Below are 16831 nucleotides of genomic sequence, written 5' to 3' on the forward strand. Positions count from 1 at the left end.
ATAAGTGGCTGATTACAATCAGGATCTTACACTAGGGACATTATGGAAGCTAAAAAAATATATATATATGAGCTAAAAACTTACCTCTTCACCATAGCCTTTTAATACACTATGCTGTTGATTGTACTGTAGCACTATTTTACTCTGTCCATTCTACTGTAGCACTATTTTACTCTGTCCATTCTATTTTATTGCACTGCACTATTTTACTCCGTCTATTGCTTTTTACTACAGGTTCAAAACTGTCCGGTATTAATCTGTGTGGGTATCAAACAAGAAAGACCGTCAGGCTTTAAAACTGTAGGACCCAGGCCTAGAACTGCACCCTGAGAGAGGGAACTGCGCCCTGAAAGGGAGGTTTGCCCAGAGTAGGAGGTTCGAAGGGTCAAAGTGGGTATCAAGCAGGAGGGAAGACTGTCAGGTTTTAAACTGTGGATACCAAACAGAGAAGGTAAAGACTATTTTGAACTGTTAAACTGTAATCCAGAACTATTTTATTGCACTTTAAAAAACTGATTTTATATGTCTGCACTTTATGTGCACTATTTTACTCTGTGTATTCTATCTTACTCTTTTTATTATCATCTATTTAAAACTGAATCAAACCATAAACAAGGTGGCCTGTTGGGATGTTAGATCCTAATGTGAAAAACTGATTTTATATGTTTGTACTTTGTGCTCATTTTATCTTCTTTCTGTTGTGAAGCTCTTTGAGCTGCAGTTTCTGTATGAAAGGTGCTATACAAATAACGTTCTTTATTATTATGTAGAATTTGAATGGAGGACTTTTACTTTGACCAGAGTACTCATTTATCTGGGCATGTCTACGTTTACTTAAGTAAAGTAACTGTGTACCTCTTCCACCACTGGAGAAAAGACTCAACAAATCAACATAATTGGCAAGTAGGAAATAGGGCTAGAGTTCCAAAACTCTGAACTCCCCCTTTAACACATCTTTGTCAAGCCAGGGTGTGATTATCAGTCCTCAGTATCTCCCATTTCATATACAACATATCCTATTCCACGCTTGAGCTGCCCATCTGGACTGAAAGCCAGAGTCTTTCCATGCCTCTCTCTTTCATTACAGAGAGATTGCTTGCTCCCTGTTCTTGCAATTTAATTATGTGGTACTTCAAAAACAAATCGGTTGAATCAGTTCTTTTTTTTTTGATCCACTTTTTCTCCCATTTTCTATTTTTCTCCCATCCCAATTTTCGTATCATTCAATTCAACCCTCCCCTGTCTTTGAACGCTGTTTCATGCCTCCCACAAGCCGGCTGCAATGTGGACTAAGTCATACATAGCACAAGTCCCCTCCGATACTCGAGGTAACAGCAGTCGCATCTTTCCACCTGCGCGGCTCGATCTTTCAGTGTCAGGGGTCTGGGCTTTGGAGGGGCCCCGCCCCTGTCGCTTCCTGATTCTACTGCGCAGGCGCACCAACCGACCTGTAGGAGTCGCTGTCCACAACGCCTGATCCCCACCCATCAGTTTCCCTCCCCCTAATACTGCCAATGTGTATTAGTGCGGATGACCAGCTAAACTGAAAGCAATGTGGAGCGCTGGGCTCGAACAGGGAGGCGAACCTGTTCGAGCCCAGTCTCCAGTATTCGTGGTGAGCGCCTTGCCCACTGCACCACGTAGCCGCCCTGGTTGAATCAGTTCTTGCGTTTTAAACGTTTATTCATTCATCAGTTGTTATCCGTCATGGTGTCATTAGATATGTTATTTCATGATTTAATTTATTGGTCATACCTGCTTTTCAGAACTTAGTGTATATATATATACACTTTCATTTAGCAAAATAAAACACCCTTAATTTTGATTGTAATTTCAGTTTTACCATGGTAACACCCATTATTATTGTATGAATACTTTACCATGGTACTGCCATGGTAAACGTTATGTATTACCACTATGTAAATGTATGTAGTACCACTTTTGTACTTTAATAATACCATGGTATAATTCAATTTAAACCATGATCATAGTCATTCCACCATTATTGGCCTTTTCACCTCACCACAATATTGGTGAAGTCTGGTGTAGCCTAATGTGAAGTACCGGTGTGGAAGTGCCCGTTCACTTCAATGTCAAAACCTAGCTCTATAAATGCCACTTAAGAACTGAAATAGTAAAAATTAAAAAAAGAATAATCGGAATCACAAGCACATGATCACCCGACTTGATTGTTTTTCACTGCCGTAGTTTTCATGTTTTGAAATATATGGAAGTGAATTAGCTCATTGAAATTGTAGTGACCAAAAAGTTACGGAAATACAATAATACATACATGCATGCCCACTTTAAATATCTTTTAACAAAAGTCAAGAGGGCATTCTCTGTTAGGTGGTGATCACATTGACAAACCAACCGTTTCAGAGCATAGAGAGCACACATCAAAAGCAAAAGAGTTGGGGGTGTGTAACAGAACCGTTTAACTCCATCCAACTTCAACCTGCCACGCAGCATGTGTGGCTGGGTTTTCTATGGTAACATAGCGACAATAGTATTGAATATGTACTCCCCCGTGTTTGACATTATTCAGTTCTCCTAGTCGTCTACTCCACAGTGCAAAGTGTCTCAACACAACTGCTTTCGCCATTACCTAGCATTAGTGTACTGAGCTGGAGAAGTCTGTTAAACTCGCTCTTCAGAAATGCTATGAATTTTATGCATCTCAATTGGTAGCTGCTGCCTTTCATGCTGGCAAGTACAGAAGTCATGGTTGGAACTCGGGTAGAAGTTTCACCCAAAGAGAGGAAGCGATGATCGTTCTTAACAAGGACTGAATGATGTCAAACACCGGGGGAAGCTTTGTTTAACACTTTGAGTGCCAGCCACGAGAAACTCGTTATTTCATGCCATGCGTTGAATGCCAGCCACGAGAAATCTCGTTATTTAATCGGTATTGCTTTTATTAGCGATTTCCATTCATTTTTCATCATTCTAGCCTCACGTTATCATTGGGACTGTCTAGGAGCTCGAACAGGGAAAATACAGCCCCCTATCGTCTGCCGGATGGTAATGCACCCATTGGATTGGACTCAATGATAATGGATGGGGAAAGAAAAATCCGGATTCCACATTTTACTTCTCAGGCATGTAACCCGAGCCGATCGGATTCATTTTAGACCCTCAGAACAGCGTGGAATATGTGTTTCGAGTACCCAGCGTTGGATCAATAAACGCGATCGATATTTGGAATGGCGATCAGGAATTGGAATAATCTTTTTGCAGAACATCTGATGTGAGGTAAGGAATCTATTTTACCAGTCTTGGGGTAATCAGTTTTTTTCACATATATATCAACGTGTCCCCTATGTGTGTGTGTGTGTGCGCTGAGCAGGAAATAGATCATCGATTTTTCAGCCTGCTTCTCTAGCGTGCATAAGTACACATATACTATCGATAATCTAGCGTTGATTTGAACACTATTCATAAATAGGCAGAAAAATTATAACGTGTTTTGTGTATTCCACTAAAGGGTGATTCCTGCAGAATTGAATTTTTTTTGGAAATTTCCAAAAACGAGCATTCTTCAAAATGGTATAAAACGGAAATGTACCTATGAAAAAACAATCAGTTCCGTACATGTTGACTGCAAGCAAGTCATTGATAAGCAACGGACATATTAGACACACAGCCATAATATAGAATATAGAAATAGCTCCGTGAAAATCATGAAATATCGGAAAATCTGTCTAAAAAGGCTGGCATTCAAGCACTAATTCTGGCGCCCCCTGCTCGCACTCAAAGTGTTAATACTACTGTCCATAGACCTCATGTGTCACAATTTTATTTTCTGCCTATGGCAGAAGTGAACGGTCTTTTCCTTTCCAATTTACTAGTAATTTTGTCCTTGATACTACATGTGGGGCTAATGGGAAAATGTTGTTTCACCAAAGGATTTAACGTTTTCCAATTTCTAAAAGCCATATTGGTAAATGACCGGATGTTGCAGAGAATGCACTGACAATGGTGACATCGGGTGACCTGATCTGCAATGCTTTTTCTTCTTTTTTTGGCTAGCGATTTTTCCTTTTTTTAAACTGCCGCTTAAAATTCTAAATACCCTGTATATTAGAAGGCTAATAGTCCATTAATTTTCCTATACTAGCTGCACACTGGAACAGCCATAACATATGTCACCCGTGAGAGGTCTATTGCTCAGTAGCACACTGGAAGGGTGTAGCTCATGTTTTCAAAGACTCCAGTCTGATCTGAAGTCCCCCCTGTCCTCTTACAGGACCACGCTAGCAGCACAGTGATTGGCCGGTATTCCAATGCGATGGTGGCAGGTGAACATCTTTCTCAGCTCGGTGCGGAAGCGGTCGTGTAGCCACGCATAGAGGAAGGGGTTACAGCACGATGAGCTCATGGCGCACAGGTGACACAGCAGCTGGATGAGCAGGAAGTGACGCTTGTTGATGAGCTGGATGTCTATGTCGCGCAGGACGTTGAACACGTGGATGGGTAGCCAGCACACTCCGAAGGCGGCCACCACTAGCGCCACCAGGCGAAAGATCTTCCTCTTCCGGGCTCGTTGGGCCTCGGCCTGGTCCTCGGTTCTGTGTCCGGGAGCCACACAGTTCCTCAGCTTGACAGAGATGCACAGGTAGGAGACACAAACGGCAGACAACGGCAGGACGTACGTCACCAGCAGGGTGCTGTAGGCATAAACCCACCTCTCCGTCTCCTGACCCAACCAGAACTCCTCGCAGATGGTCAGACCCTCCTCCCTGAACTCAACATGGTAGGTATGGGCCACGGCCGGAGCTACCAGCCCACAGGACAGTAGCCAGATGCCAGTTATGACAAAGGCACAGGTGGCTACAGACGTACGCTTCTTCAAGGGATGCACTGTGGCATAGTACCTGGATGGGAAACACAAGACCAGCAATGGCTTAAATGTTAGAGAGGTGGCTGTATGATCGGAGGGTCACAGGTTTGAATCCTGTGACTGTCAGGAACATCTGTTTGGGAGGTGTAAAAAAAAGAAAAAAACGTTGCTATTCTTTTCATTACATCATTTCATTAAGCTGTAATTAAAACAACTCAAGGGTTCAGTGTCCTCGGATGACATCACTGGAGGACATATTTAATCTAATTGTATTCTTAATAACTGTCCAACTAAATTAATGTATGCAGTTTTGGGATATGTTTGAGATTATACGCATGATAAATTGCATTATTTTAAGTATATATAAAATATAAGATGTCACACAACTTTTATAGTGAAGGGACCAACTTGGGACTGATATTTAAGTTTGTATTCATTCGTCCTCTGCATTTGACCCATCCTAACTATTCAGGAGCAGTGGGCAGCCACACAGTGTGGCGCCCGGGGACCAACTCCAGTTGTAATGCCAGTACCTTGGTCAAGGGCAATGGCAGGAATCCTAGCATGCATGTCTTTTGTTGTGGGAGGAAACCGGAGTACCTGGAAGAAACTCACACAAACAGGGAGAACATGCAAACAGAAAGACCCCCTGCAGGGGTTTGAAGCCAGGACCTTCTTGCTGTGAGGCAACAGTGCTAGCCACTGTGCCACTATGCAGGCTTCACTACTACAAGGTGTTAGGATGTTATCTTGTTAATATGATGGGGTATTTTGTTGCAATATCTTGCTGCTTTGATTCTGTGCGTTTTTCTTCCACTGAGAAATGTGGAGAAAATGCTGTTGTGCACCAGTCTTTCTAGGCGCCTTGTTTTTAGTGTGCATAGCTGGCAAAAACAAAAGCCAGTAAGGCTTTTGAAAGTGTATCCAAAAGACCCCCCACTTCTTTGTATTTTCTAATTAAAAACTAAATGTAACGATTAGATTAAATTATACAACAGGTAAGTTCGACCACGCATTGTGATTAGTGGTGTGAGAGCGCATTGTGAGAGCGTTCTAAACCGTGAGTATATTCATGATATACTCACGGTTAAATCACCATGAATATACCACTGCGCTGGCTTTAGAATGTTGTAGAACGTTTCAACTGCCATTCATCAAACGGAAACTGTCAACATGACCTACTCCGCGGACAACATTACGTTTGATTTAACGTATCCGTTAACTATAAACGAGTGGATAGATATAGAGGACGGGCCTACATCTAACGGTATTCATAAAATCAGCATTATTAGTGTTATGTATACTTTCACATGGTGGAGGTCACATTGTGGTTTAAGTGTGGTGTCACTAATTGGTGGTTGTGATTGACACTGTTTCTTTCTGTTGTTTTTTCTTGTAATTAAAATGGCCGCCCTTATCATCTGGACTGGTCAGAAGAGCTCAGTGGTACACTAGTTGAAGAAACATGGCTTGGTTTCACAACCAAATTCTCAACAATACTAAACGACATGGTCCCCCTAAGAACCACCAGAGTAAAAAATCGCGCTGAGCCGTGGATGCACAATATTGACTGCTATGAAAACCAGAGACAAAAAATGCTCAGAGTTTCATAAAAGTCAGTCAAAGCTTACCAAAAGCTTGAGCAGTGAACTCCAAGCCCAGGTGACTGAACTCAAACTGCAAAGAAACAGACTAAGAAATTAAATAAACTCCATGATCAAAACTGCAAAAAAAAATTCATCAATGACAAAACTGAGGAAAACAAAAATAAACCCTGTGAACTTTGGAAATTACTCAATAATCAACTAGGCTGCAGTAAAAAACTTAAAACCAGATTTTCAAACATAAAGACGGACAACACGCTCATCACAGACAAGCTGGAAAGATGAAATTACATACCTAGGTCCTAAAGGCTTAACTTGGGTAAAACGGAGTCCATTCTCTTTGGATCAAACAACAAACTCAGCAAGGCCAACGGCTTCTCGTTACAGTGGGTGACAATATTGTCACAAGGAAAGATGAAATTACATACCTGGGTTCCATCCTAGAGGCAAATCTTTCCTGTGACAAAATGGCATCCAATGTAATCAAAAAAGTCAACCAACGAACTAGATTATTGTACCGAATCTCCTCTCTGGTAAACAAGAATACCCTGAAGACTCTAGCAGGAGCACTCATTCAAGGGTACTACGACTATGCTTGCACCTCATGGTACCAAAGCACATCAAAGGCACTAAAAACAAGATTACAAACATCACAAAACAAACTGGTCAGACTACTGCTTGACCTTACTCCTAGAACCCACCTCACCCCTGCCCACTTTGACAACCTAGGATGGCTTAGAGTAGACGACAGAGTACAGCAACTTGCAATGGGCCTGGTCTACAAGATACACTACACCACTAAGGTACCCATGTACATGTTGAAATACTTCCCAAAGGTCAGTGAATACCACAACCACAACACTTCACTATTTCACTATGAATTGAAAATGGGGGACCCTGATGTAAACAAGACAAACGTCTTTCTCTGGTCTGCATCCCCTTAACAATTGTGTGTATTGAGCCGTACTGTATTGTACCCATTCTGCAATCTGTTAAAGTTTTCATTCATTCATTCACACCAGAGGGAGTTCCACAAATCATGTTCAACCCAGATTCAGCTCAAACAAGGTACTAAACACGTTTCGCAATTATGCCACTGTAGCCGGTGTGATCTTGCTCTGCATTGTGTTTGTTTCGATTCGACCCCTGTTAAGGGATCGCCCTGAGTGGGAGTTGAACCCCGGTCTCCCGCGCCGTGGGCGGCATCACAGACCACTGTACCAAGAGGTGAATTAACTTCTAAGTACTGGGTCTGGATGCCTCTGGGGAGTGAGTTTACTTGCAGTACCGCTTAACGTCCACAGTCACTTCACTATACAAGTCCCTCATGACTGTGGATAGACATGCGGTACCTCCATTACACTCACCCCCCTAAACTCACTCCACCCAGGGCATCCGGGTCACGGCACCACATGTAGCCGGTGTGATCTCGCTCTGCATTGTGTTTGTTTCGATTCAACCCCTGTTAAACACTTTGAGTGCCGGCGACGTGTTATGTCGTCTTTTCATGCCCCCCGTTGAGTGCCGACGACGCAAATTGTCGTTTGATTTTTTTATTAGCGATCTGAATTCATATTTCATCAACCGAGTCTCGCGTTGGTACAGCAGACCCTCTAGGAGCTCCGATGGGAAAATACCGCCCCCTATCGTCTATCCCTGTGTAACTGCAGGCCATTCGATTACACTGGTGGATCTGTGTGGGGGGAGCCTCCTCGCTCCATTATGCTGGCGAGGGATGTGATGATGAGGGAAGTGATCGCGAGACGGAAAGCAGCCCGGAATATATATTCACAGCAGCCAATAATCAATAAACGCGATCGATATTTGGAATGGCGATCAGGAATTGGAATAATCTTTTTGGAGAACATCTGATCCAAGGTAAGGAGTCTATGTTACCAGTTTTCGGATAATCAGAGCTGTATTCACTGAGATAACAGCATGTCCCGTATGTGTATATGTGTGTGTGTGTGATGTTGAGGAAATGAGGTAATCGATTTCTCAGCTCGCTTCTATAGCGTGCATAAGTACACATATACTATCGATAATCTAGCGTTTATTTGAAAATGATTCATAAATAGGCAGACAAATGACAACATGTCTAGTGTATTCGAGAATATTCCAATAAATGCCGTTTATGAGGGAATCTTTCTATTTTCCGGAAATTTGAGAAAACGATAGCTTTTCGAAATGCTATAAAAAGGATATGAACAGATTAAAAAACAATCCGTTTCGACAATGTTGATTGCAAACAAGTCATTGATAAGCGACGGGCAGATAGCATAGCCATAATTTAAAACATAGATTATGCGTTTTTAACGCTAACATTGAAGTGGATGATGGCACTCAAGGACATTAATCAACGTTATGGCCGGCACTGAAAGTGTTAAGGGATCGCCCTGAGTGAGAGTTGAACCCTGGTCTCCCGCGCCGCGGGCGGCATCACAGACCACTGTACCAAGAGGTGAATTCACTTCTAAGTACTGGGTCTGGATGCCTCTGGGGAATGAGTTTACTTGCAGTACCGCTTAACGTCCACAATCACTTCACTATACAAGTCCCTCGTGACTGTGGATAGACATGCGGTACCTCCGTTACACCACATCAATGTGAATCCCATTCCCTACCCACCTTCAAAACCGCTCTCAAAGAGCACCTACGGGAGGCTGCAATTCGAAACTGACCCCCGTAAATGTCCAAATCCCCCCCCTCCGTATGCTTGCACCTTGTACCTAGATTAGATTATTATATCTGTATATCTGTATGTTGTGTATGTCATAAATGTCATTATGAATTGAAGATGGGGGACCCTGATGTGAACAAGACTGTTGACAGAGTCTGGCTATGGGGCGACAATAATGTGGTCAAGAGGCATGGTCTCTACCTTCAGCCATTAATCAGCGTGGTTTATTATTTACATGGTAAAGCAGCAGTACATGAGTTTTCCTCTCCGTGAGAGGCAGGTGGGAAAGAGTTAGAGGGGGAGGAGACATCTCCTTAAATACTCTCCACCTGGTGGTAGCATTAGTGGCTCCGCCTATAGTGCCCTCTAGTGGAAACAGTTATGTACAGTCAGGGGAAACAGTTAAATACAGTTAGACAGTTACTTGCAATCCTACATAGAACCTCTAACTTTAACAAAGACGAAAGTCTTTCTCTGGTCTGCATCCCCTTAACAATTGTGTGTATTGAGCTGTACTGTACTGTACCCATTCTGCAATCTGTTCATTAAAATGTTCAATCAATCAGCTTATCAGCTGACAGTGTCTCAACAAAAACCAGTTCACAAATGTTGCGCTTGCTGGGGGAGTGAAACACCAGCTGGGGGAAATCACAGCTCAACCTCCTCTTCAATTTGTCCTGTCTGCAATGTACAAATAAAATAAAAGATGGGTGTAAATAAAGACATTCACACTCAATTGTGGCCCGTTTCTCAGCTGTATCCAATCGCTTGCCTATAGCAAGTAGCGTATATGCATATAACATTGTTTAGAAACCTATTTTGCGAATGTGTTTTTTGTCCAATTTCGTCGATGTACTCCGTGGATGACATGCTAACGTCACGTTACTGTTTACACAAATGTCTTGTTGTCTGTAACTTGGCAACAAAGAGAGCTGATATTGGTAAAGCGCAAGATACGCGACCGAACTCGCACCAATTCCGTCAAATAAAATTATGCAGTGACCAAGTATCCGTTCGCGAGGAAAGATCTAGTCCCGACTTTAAAGTTATGATTGCGTAAAACAGGCAGGATTGTAAATGGAGAACTTTTTATTCCTAAATCTACACCAATAGATCTTTAGCTCAGAGTGAAAATTGTGTAGTCCGCCGAGGTGGGAACGAGAATAGTTTTCTAGCCACTTCTCAGCCTTCACCGTACGGCCTATGGTGGGTGAGTAAAGTATACCCATTTGTTGATATCTCTATAGACCTGAGGAGTGAGGTTACACCTGTGATTTTCCTCCATTGTAGTCACCCATTGAAGATCAAAACTACAAGTATTACAGCCAAACCGTATTGTGTTTGACGGAGGTATCGTATATATTATTTCATTCTTATTACATGGCGTTTTAACATTCGCCAAAATGCTTGATTGTGATTGGTCAATAGCGCTCGTCAGAGGTCCGTTATTACTCGATAATGGACCTCTGCCGAGCAATAATGACCGCTGTGCGCAGCTGTTCGCAATCAAGCCCACTGACACACACTACATCTAAGCGGGGAGCAATCAAGCATTTAGATCGCAGTCATGAAAGCTGCTCAACATATGCACAGCTGCACTCAGTCATCAGTGCAATCAGACCACAGACCTGCCGGCTGCGAGCGACAGAACAGAACTGCGTCTGCATTTGATCTCGTCTTGTCGATGGTGTAAAATGAATTAGGTATATTGTTAGTAAGTTAGCCATGTAATAAGCGGGATAATGTATAGCCTATACTCGGTCATTGTCGCAAAATAATTGACCTTCACTACGTTTAAAACACCTCGGCGAGGCGCCTCTGTATTTTAAACTCCGTGTCGGTCAATTATTTTGCGACAATGACCTCGTAGCTAAACATTATCCCTTACTTATACCATTACAACCAATAGAGGTAAATGTTTTAACTTAATCTTTGAGAAAATGTGTTTTATATCGTAATCTTTACTCGTTTCCGTGGTAACTAGTACTGTATCCATATGCCTCGCCAATCTTCGATCAATCACAAGAGCACAACTACTCTGACATGGCATCCCTTGACATTCTCGTTGGTTATTGTGACATTCACCGCCATGACATCTTTGTTTAATTTTAGACATCAATAAAACGTGATGTCTAAAACATGAAAACTATGACATTTAAAAAACAATGTTAGGTATCCTCCATGAGTATATAATTCAACAAGTCAGGTAATCATGAGTATATAATTCCAATAGTGTATTATGTCTGTTGTTTTGACTACTCCTAACGTCGTCCTCTCAGCGCGGCAGCGTTTGCTGTCGTCAAATGCAATTAACCCTTTCCTGGAAAGATGTAGTTTTGCATTAGGTACACAGTCTTGTACCCATGACTTTTATTCTCAAATGTAAAAACGTAGATCTCATTAAATTATGCTCTACTCTGCTCCTGTCAAATGTCAGCCCAATTGAATAAGTAGAACCATATAAACCCTCTACCTTGAAAAACTCTTATGGTAAAAGACGGGCAAAAATGTGTCCAGAACCAGGCGGTTCTTAAAATGATCACGTGACTCCCCAGGTCTATTACAGATCAGGCCTTTACATACCCTCAAGGAGGAAATGAAAAATATGGAGGAAATATTAATAATTTGATCAGAGCCTTAGAACTCCAGCTGTCAATGTTATTTGTTAGCACACGTCTTTTGAACCACATCCCCTAAGCCACGGGAGTCACCCAATGAACTCAATGGTACACTGGTTGAAGAAACTTGGCTTGGCTTCAAAACCAAATTTTCATCAATACTAAACAAAATGGCCCCCCTAAGAACCACCAGGGTAAAAAAATCGCGCTGAGCCATGGATGCACACTGAAATACTGACCGCTATGAAAGCCAGAGACAAAAAATGCTCTGAGTTTCGTAAAAGTCAGTCAAAGCTTACCAAAAGCACGAGCAGTGAACTCCAAGACCACGTGACTGAACTCAAACTAGAAAGAAACAGACTAAGAAATGACGTAAACTCCATGATCAAAACTGCTAAAAAAAATTTCATCAATGACAAAACCGAGGAAAACAAAAATAAACCACGTGAACTTTGGAAATTACTCAACAATCAACTAGGCTGCAGTAAAAAACTCAAAACCAGGTTCTCAAACATAAACATAAAGACGGACAACACGCTCATCACAGACAAGCTGGATGTAGCCAATTACTTAAACACTTTCTTCACAAACATAGCCACAGCACTGGTAAACAAACTACCCTCCCACTCAGGGCAGTATGGGGTAGAACACATAGTAGCATACTACATGAACCTAGGCGTCCACAAAGACGACTTCAAACTGGAAATAGTAACTACAGATGAGGTACTCAAAAAACTGAGCGCCCTCCAACCAAACAAGGCCACTGGCCATGACAACATCCCCTCCAAATTCCTCAGAGACTCAGCAGCAGCCATCACCCCAGTCATCACACACATAATAAACCTCTCCATAAAACAGGGACACGTCCCCAAGGACTTCAAAATTGCGAGAGTAACACCCCTGCACAAAAAGGGCAGCAAATTAGACCCGGGTAACTACCGCCCTGTTTCTATCCTTACATCCATCTCGAAAGTCATGGAAAAAATAGTATACGAACAGATCGAAAAGTACCTCGCGGAAAAAAATCTAATCTACGAATTCCAATCTGGCTTCAGAACATCCCACTCCACTGACACATGCCTTCTCTACTTGAACGACCACATCAAACAAGAGGTGGACGCGGGCAAATACTGCGGCATGGTCATGCTGGACCTACAAAAGGCCTTCGACACTGTCAATCACACCATTCTGATTGACAAGCTAAAAGCAATTGGTTTTGATAGTTTATCAGTGAGCTGGATACAATCCTACCTGGAGGGGAGGGAACAGATGGTGGAAGTAAACGGTACCCTATCCCCCCCCCTCACAGTGAGCTGTGGTGTTCCACAAGGAAGCATACTAGGACCGCTACTATTCCTAATTTATGCAAATGACATGTCGTCAGCTTGTGACTGCAACTTGTTCCTGTTTGCGGACGACTCAGCCCTGCTGGTCTCTGACAAGAACAAGTTACAGGTTGAAAAAGCCCTCAGCTCGGAACTAGGCAAAATCTGCATATGGCTCGCCGACAACAAACTATCATTACACATGGGCAAAACAGAGTCCATTCTCTTCGGCTCAAATAACAAACTCAGCAAGACCGACGGCTTCTCGGTTACAGTGGGTGACAATATTATCACAAGGAAAGATGAAATTACCTACCTGGGTTCCATCCTAGAGGCTAATCTTTCCTGTGACAAAATGGCATCCAATGTAATAAAAAAAGTCAACCAACGAACGCGATTCTTGTACCGGATCTCCTCTCTGGTAAACAAGAATACCCTGAAGACTCTAGCAGGAGCACTCATTCAAGGGTACTACGACTATGCTTGCACCTCATGGTACCAAAGCACCTCAAAGGCACTAAAAAACAAATTACAAACATCTCAAAACAAGCTAGTCAGACTACTACTTGACCTGACTCCTAGAACCCACCTCACCCCTGCCCACTTTGACAACCTAGGATGGCTTAGAGTAGACGACAGAGTACAGCAACTTGCAATGGGCCTGGTCTACAAGATACACTACGCGACCAAGGTACCCATGTACATGTCAAAATACTTCCCAAAGGTCAGTGAATACCACGATCACAACACCAGAGGGAGCTCCACAAATCATGTAAAACCCAGATTCGGCTCAAACAAGGGACTAAACACGTTTCGCAATTATGCCACATCAATGTGGAACGCCCTGCCTAAAGCTGTAAAGGAATGTGAATCACTACCCACCTTCAAAAACACTCTCAAAAAACACCTACGTGAGACTGCAATTCGAAACTGGCCCCTACAAATGTCCTAACCTAGTTGTACAGTAAATGACCAAGTAAGGCTTTGTCAATATTCCAATGTACAGTGTAAAATGTGTGTGTGTCCCCTACCCAACCCCCCCCCCCCCCCCACCTCCAATGTACAGCCCTCACCCAACCCACCCAACCCCACCCCACCAACCTCCTCCAATGTACAGTTTCTACGCCAAATGTATATACACTCCTTTTCTGGACACTTTTGTATCACAAACAGTACTGTATTTGCAAATCTGATATGTCATAAATGTATAGATGTAGCAGTACTGTCTATCTGTATGTCATGTATGTCATATATGTTATGATGAATTGAAAATGGGGGACCCTGGTGGAAACAAGACGAAAGTCTTTCTCTGGTCTGCATCCCCTTAACAATTGTATGTATTGAGATGTACTGTACTGTACCCATTCTGCAATCTGTTAATAAACTTTTCAATCAATTCAATCAAAACCCACCTGTCCACGGCGATAGCGGTGAGCGTGAATACCGACACATAGACTGTGACGGGCTGGATGAGAAAGACCAGGTAGCACATCAGGCGCCCGAACACCCAGCCGTGAGGGTTGAAGGCGTAGGCCAGGGTGAAGGGCACGCACGTCACACACATCAGCATGTCGGAGAATGCCAGGTTGGCGATGAAGAAGTTGGTGACGTTGTGCATCTTGCGAGTCCTGCAAATGACATAGAGGAGCAGGTAGTTGCCGAACACTCCAACCACCACCACCAGGACGTAGCAGGGAATGATCAGGGGCTTGAAGGTCTGAAGCAGGGCTACATCAGCGAACTGGGAGCTGCGGTTGGTTGGGAGCAGAGCTATGTCGGCGAAGGTGTAGTTGGTGTAGTTGCTCTGCACGGCCACCTCGTAGACACGCTCCTCCATCGGGTATTCAGCCACATGAGGCTCTAGCCCGCTCCTGTTGCCCTCCATACCTTCTACACAGTCCCTCAGTACCTTATGGAAAAGGATGAAATAACAGGGTTTAAAAATTATGTTTTTCTGGTTCATTAAAGGTTCAGTTTTAGGGGAGGGGGGTTTGTTTACATTTGCACAATGTATATTACATTTTTAGTGTACAAAACATATTTAGTATACATGTAATGCCAAATAACTCTAACCTACATCATTTTGTATTTCTAAAATGCCAAATGTACCCATTCAAATCCCTTTAGAAGGTTTTTAAAGATGGGAAATCATTTATAATGACAAAGCCATCAAATTGGTTAACAAGTGAACTGCATATAACTGGATACAACTCCAAAGATCAATAATAATAATACTAGCAATAATAAATTGTATTTGTAATGCTCACAAAAATCGAAGTACTAAATCTCGATCCCATGATTTCAGAATACCGGAAGTGTTGCGGTCGTCTATTAGATTAATGGCAGCCAGAAGCCCTCATTTAAAAAAAGCCCTCAAAAAAGTGTCCCCAAAAACTAAACAACATTCACCAAAATAAAAAACATGCATCACTTTCTTTTTATTTTTACGTCAAAATTGTCTATGGAATCACATTACTTCATTGTCAGTTGTCAGAATGTCGAATGCTGCCAGCTAACTAACGTATCTAATTACGAGAACCAACAGATGAACATGAGAAGAAAGAGGAGCCTCAAGTTTAATGTTTGAAACCAATAGGATACAAAGTGGAAGGTATTTCTTGAAATGCTTTCCTGACTACACTAATAACTTTGGCCAATTTCAAAGCTCTGTCAAACATTTTAATTTAGTTGTTGCCACTCAAACTGAGTAGATATATGTAGATATATTGTTTCAATATATATTCAATATTTTATTTAAACAGTAGCAGCAACAATCCAAGGTGTTCCAATGGTAACGTAGAGGGAGTGATGTCTGCGTTGGTGACATTACAGGGTGTTCAGAGTGAGAACTTTGTCAAGGGAATTCCCTTAACTGACATTCCCTGAACAGGGAGCAGGGAGTATAGGGAGTATTGTTTATGTACACACTGTGGAACGGAACATGGCTCCAAAAGGGATATATTAGCCTTCAAACACAAGGCCTTTCTTACTTTACAGATATCTTTGTTATAAGGACAATGAGCTAGCTAAACTGTTTTGTGCTTATAGATATAGATGCATTATTTATTTGGTCACTATCTAGCTAGTTCAGCTACAGGAAATGGCAGCTCTTGTGAAACTTGATGTTAAATGTCTGGGGCAAGCTGCTAAATTTTTAGAGGATTACTCCCATTGAATGTTGTTGAGCATATTGTATTGGTGGACAAAGTCATGTGTCTGCTCCTGTATGACATCACAGTACATGCGTACAACAGACAAGGTGTTGTGATATAAAAGAGCATGTGGTCATGTCTTTTTCTTTATATCGAATGCTAATTACTTTGGTTGACTGCACACGTGGAGACTTCTGCTGACAAAAATGTCTCACGCAAAACAGGTTATGGGCCCAGTCAAAGTGGCCAAAAGTGGTTTAGATTGTTATTCGACGGCGACGAGAAAAACGTTGAGTTATGGGAGACGAGGTTTTTGGCACACATGGAACTGCGTGGGCTCAGTGGAATTATCCTGGAAGAGCCGGAGATTCACCATGACGACAAAGAAGCACTTGAAGAAGACGCAGCAAAGAATGCAGAAGCATATGCTGAATTAGTGCAGTGTCTGGATAATAAAAGTTTATCTCTAGTAATGAGAGACGCGACACGGAATGGAAGAAGAGCGTTGACGTTACTCCGTGAGCACTACGCAGGCAGAGACAAACCACGTGTCGTGAGTCTGTACTGTGAACTCTCCTCCCTCCACAAAGCAAGCAACGAGACGGTCAC

General features: G+C 42.5%; 1 protein-coding gene across 1 annotated transcript; it reads right to left on the reverse strand.

Moving 5' to 3' along the window:
- Positions 1-4243: 4243 nt before the first annotated feature.
- On the reverse strand, positions 4244-16598 carry prlhr2b (prolactin releasing hormone receptor 2b; the record flags this gene model as incomplete). Its single annotated transcript, XM_084324925.1, has 3 exons — positions 4244-4877; positions 14483-14979; positions 16545-16598. 3 exons carry the CDS (start codon positions 16596-16598, stop codon positions 4244-4246), a joined length of 1185 nt encoding a protein of 394 aa, XP_084181051.1.
- Between the last annotated feature and the right edge of the window lie 233 nt (positions 16599-16831).

The sequence above is a fragment of the Notolepis coatsorum genome, assembly GCF_963971535.1.
Source record: "Notolepis coatsorum genome assembly, chromosome: 11".
NCBI lineage: Eukaryota > Metazoa > Chordata > Actinopteri > Aulopiformes > Paralepididae > Notolepis > Notolepis coatsorum.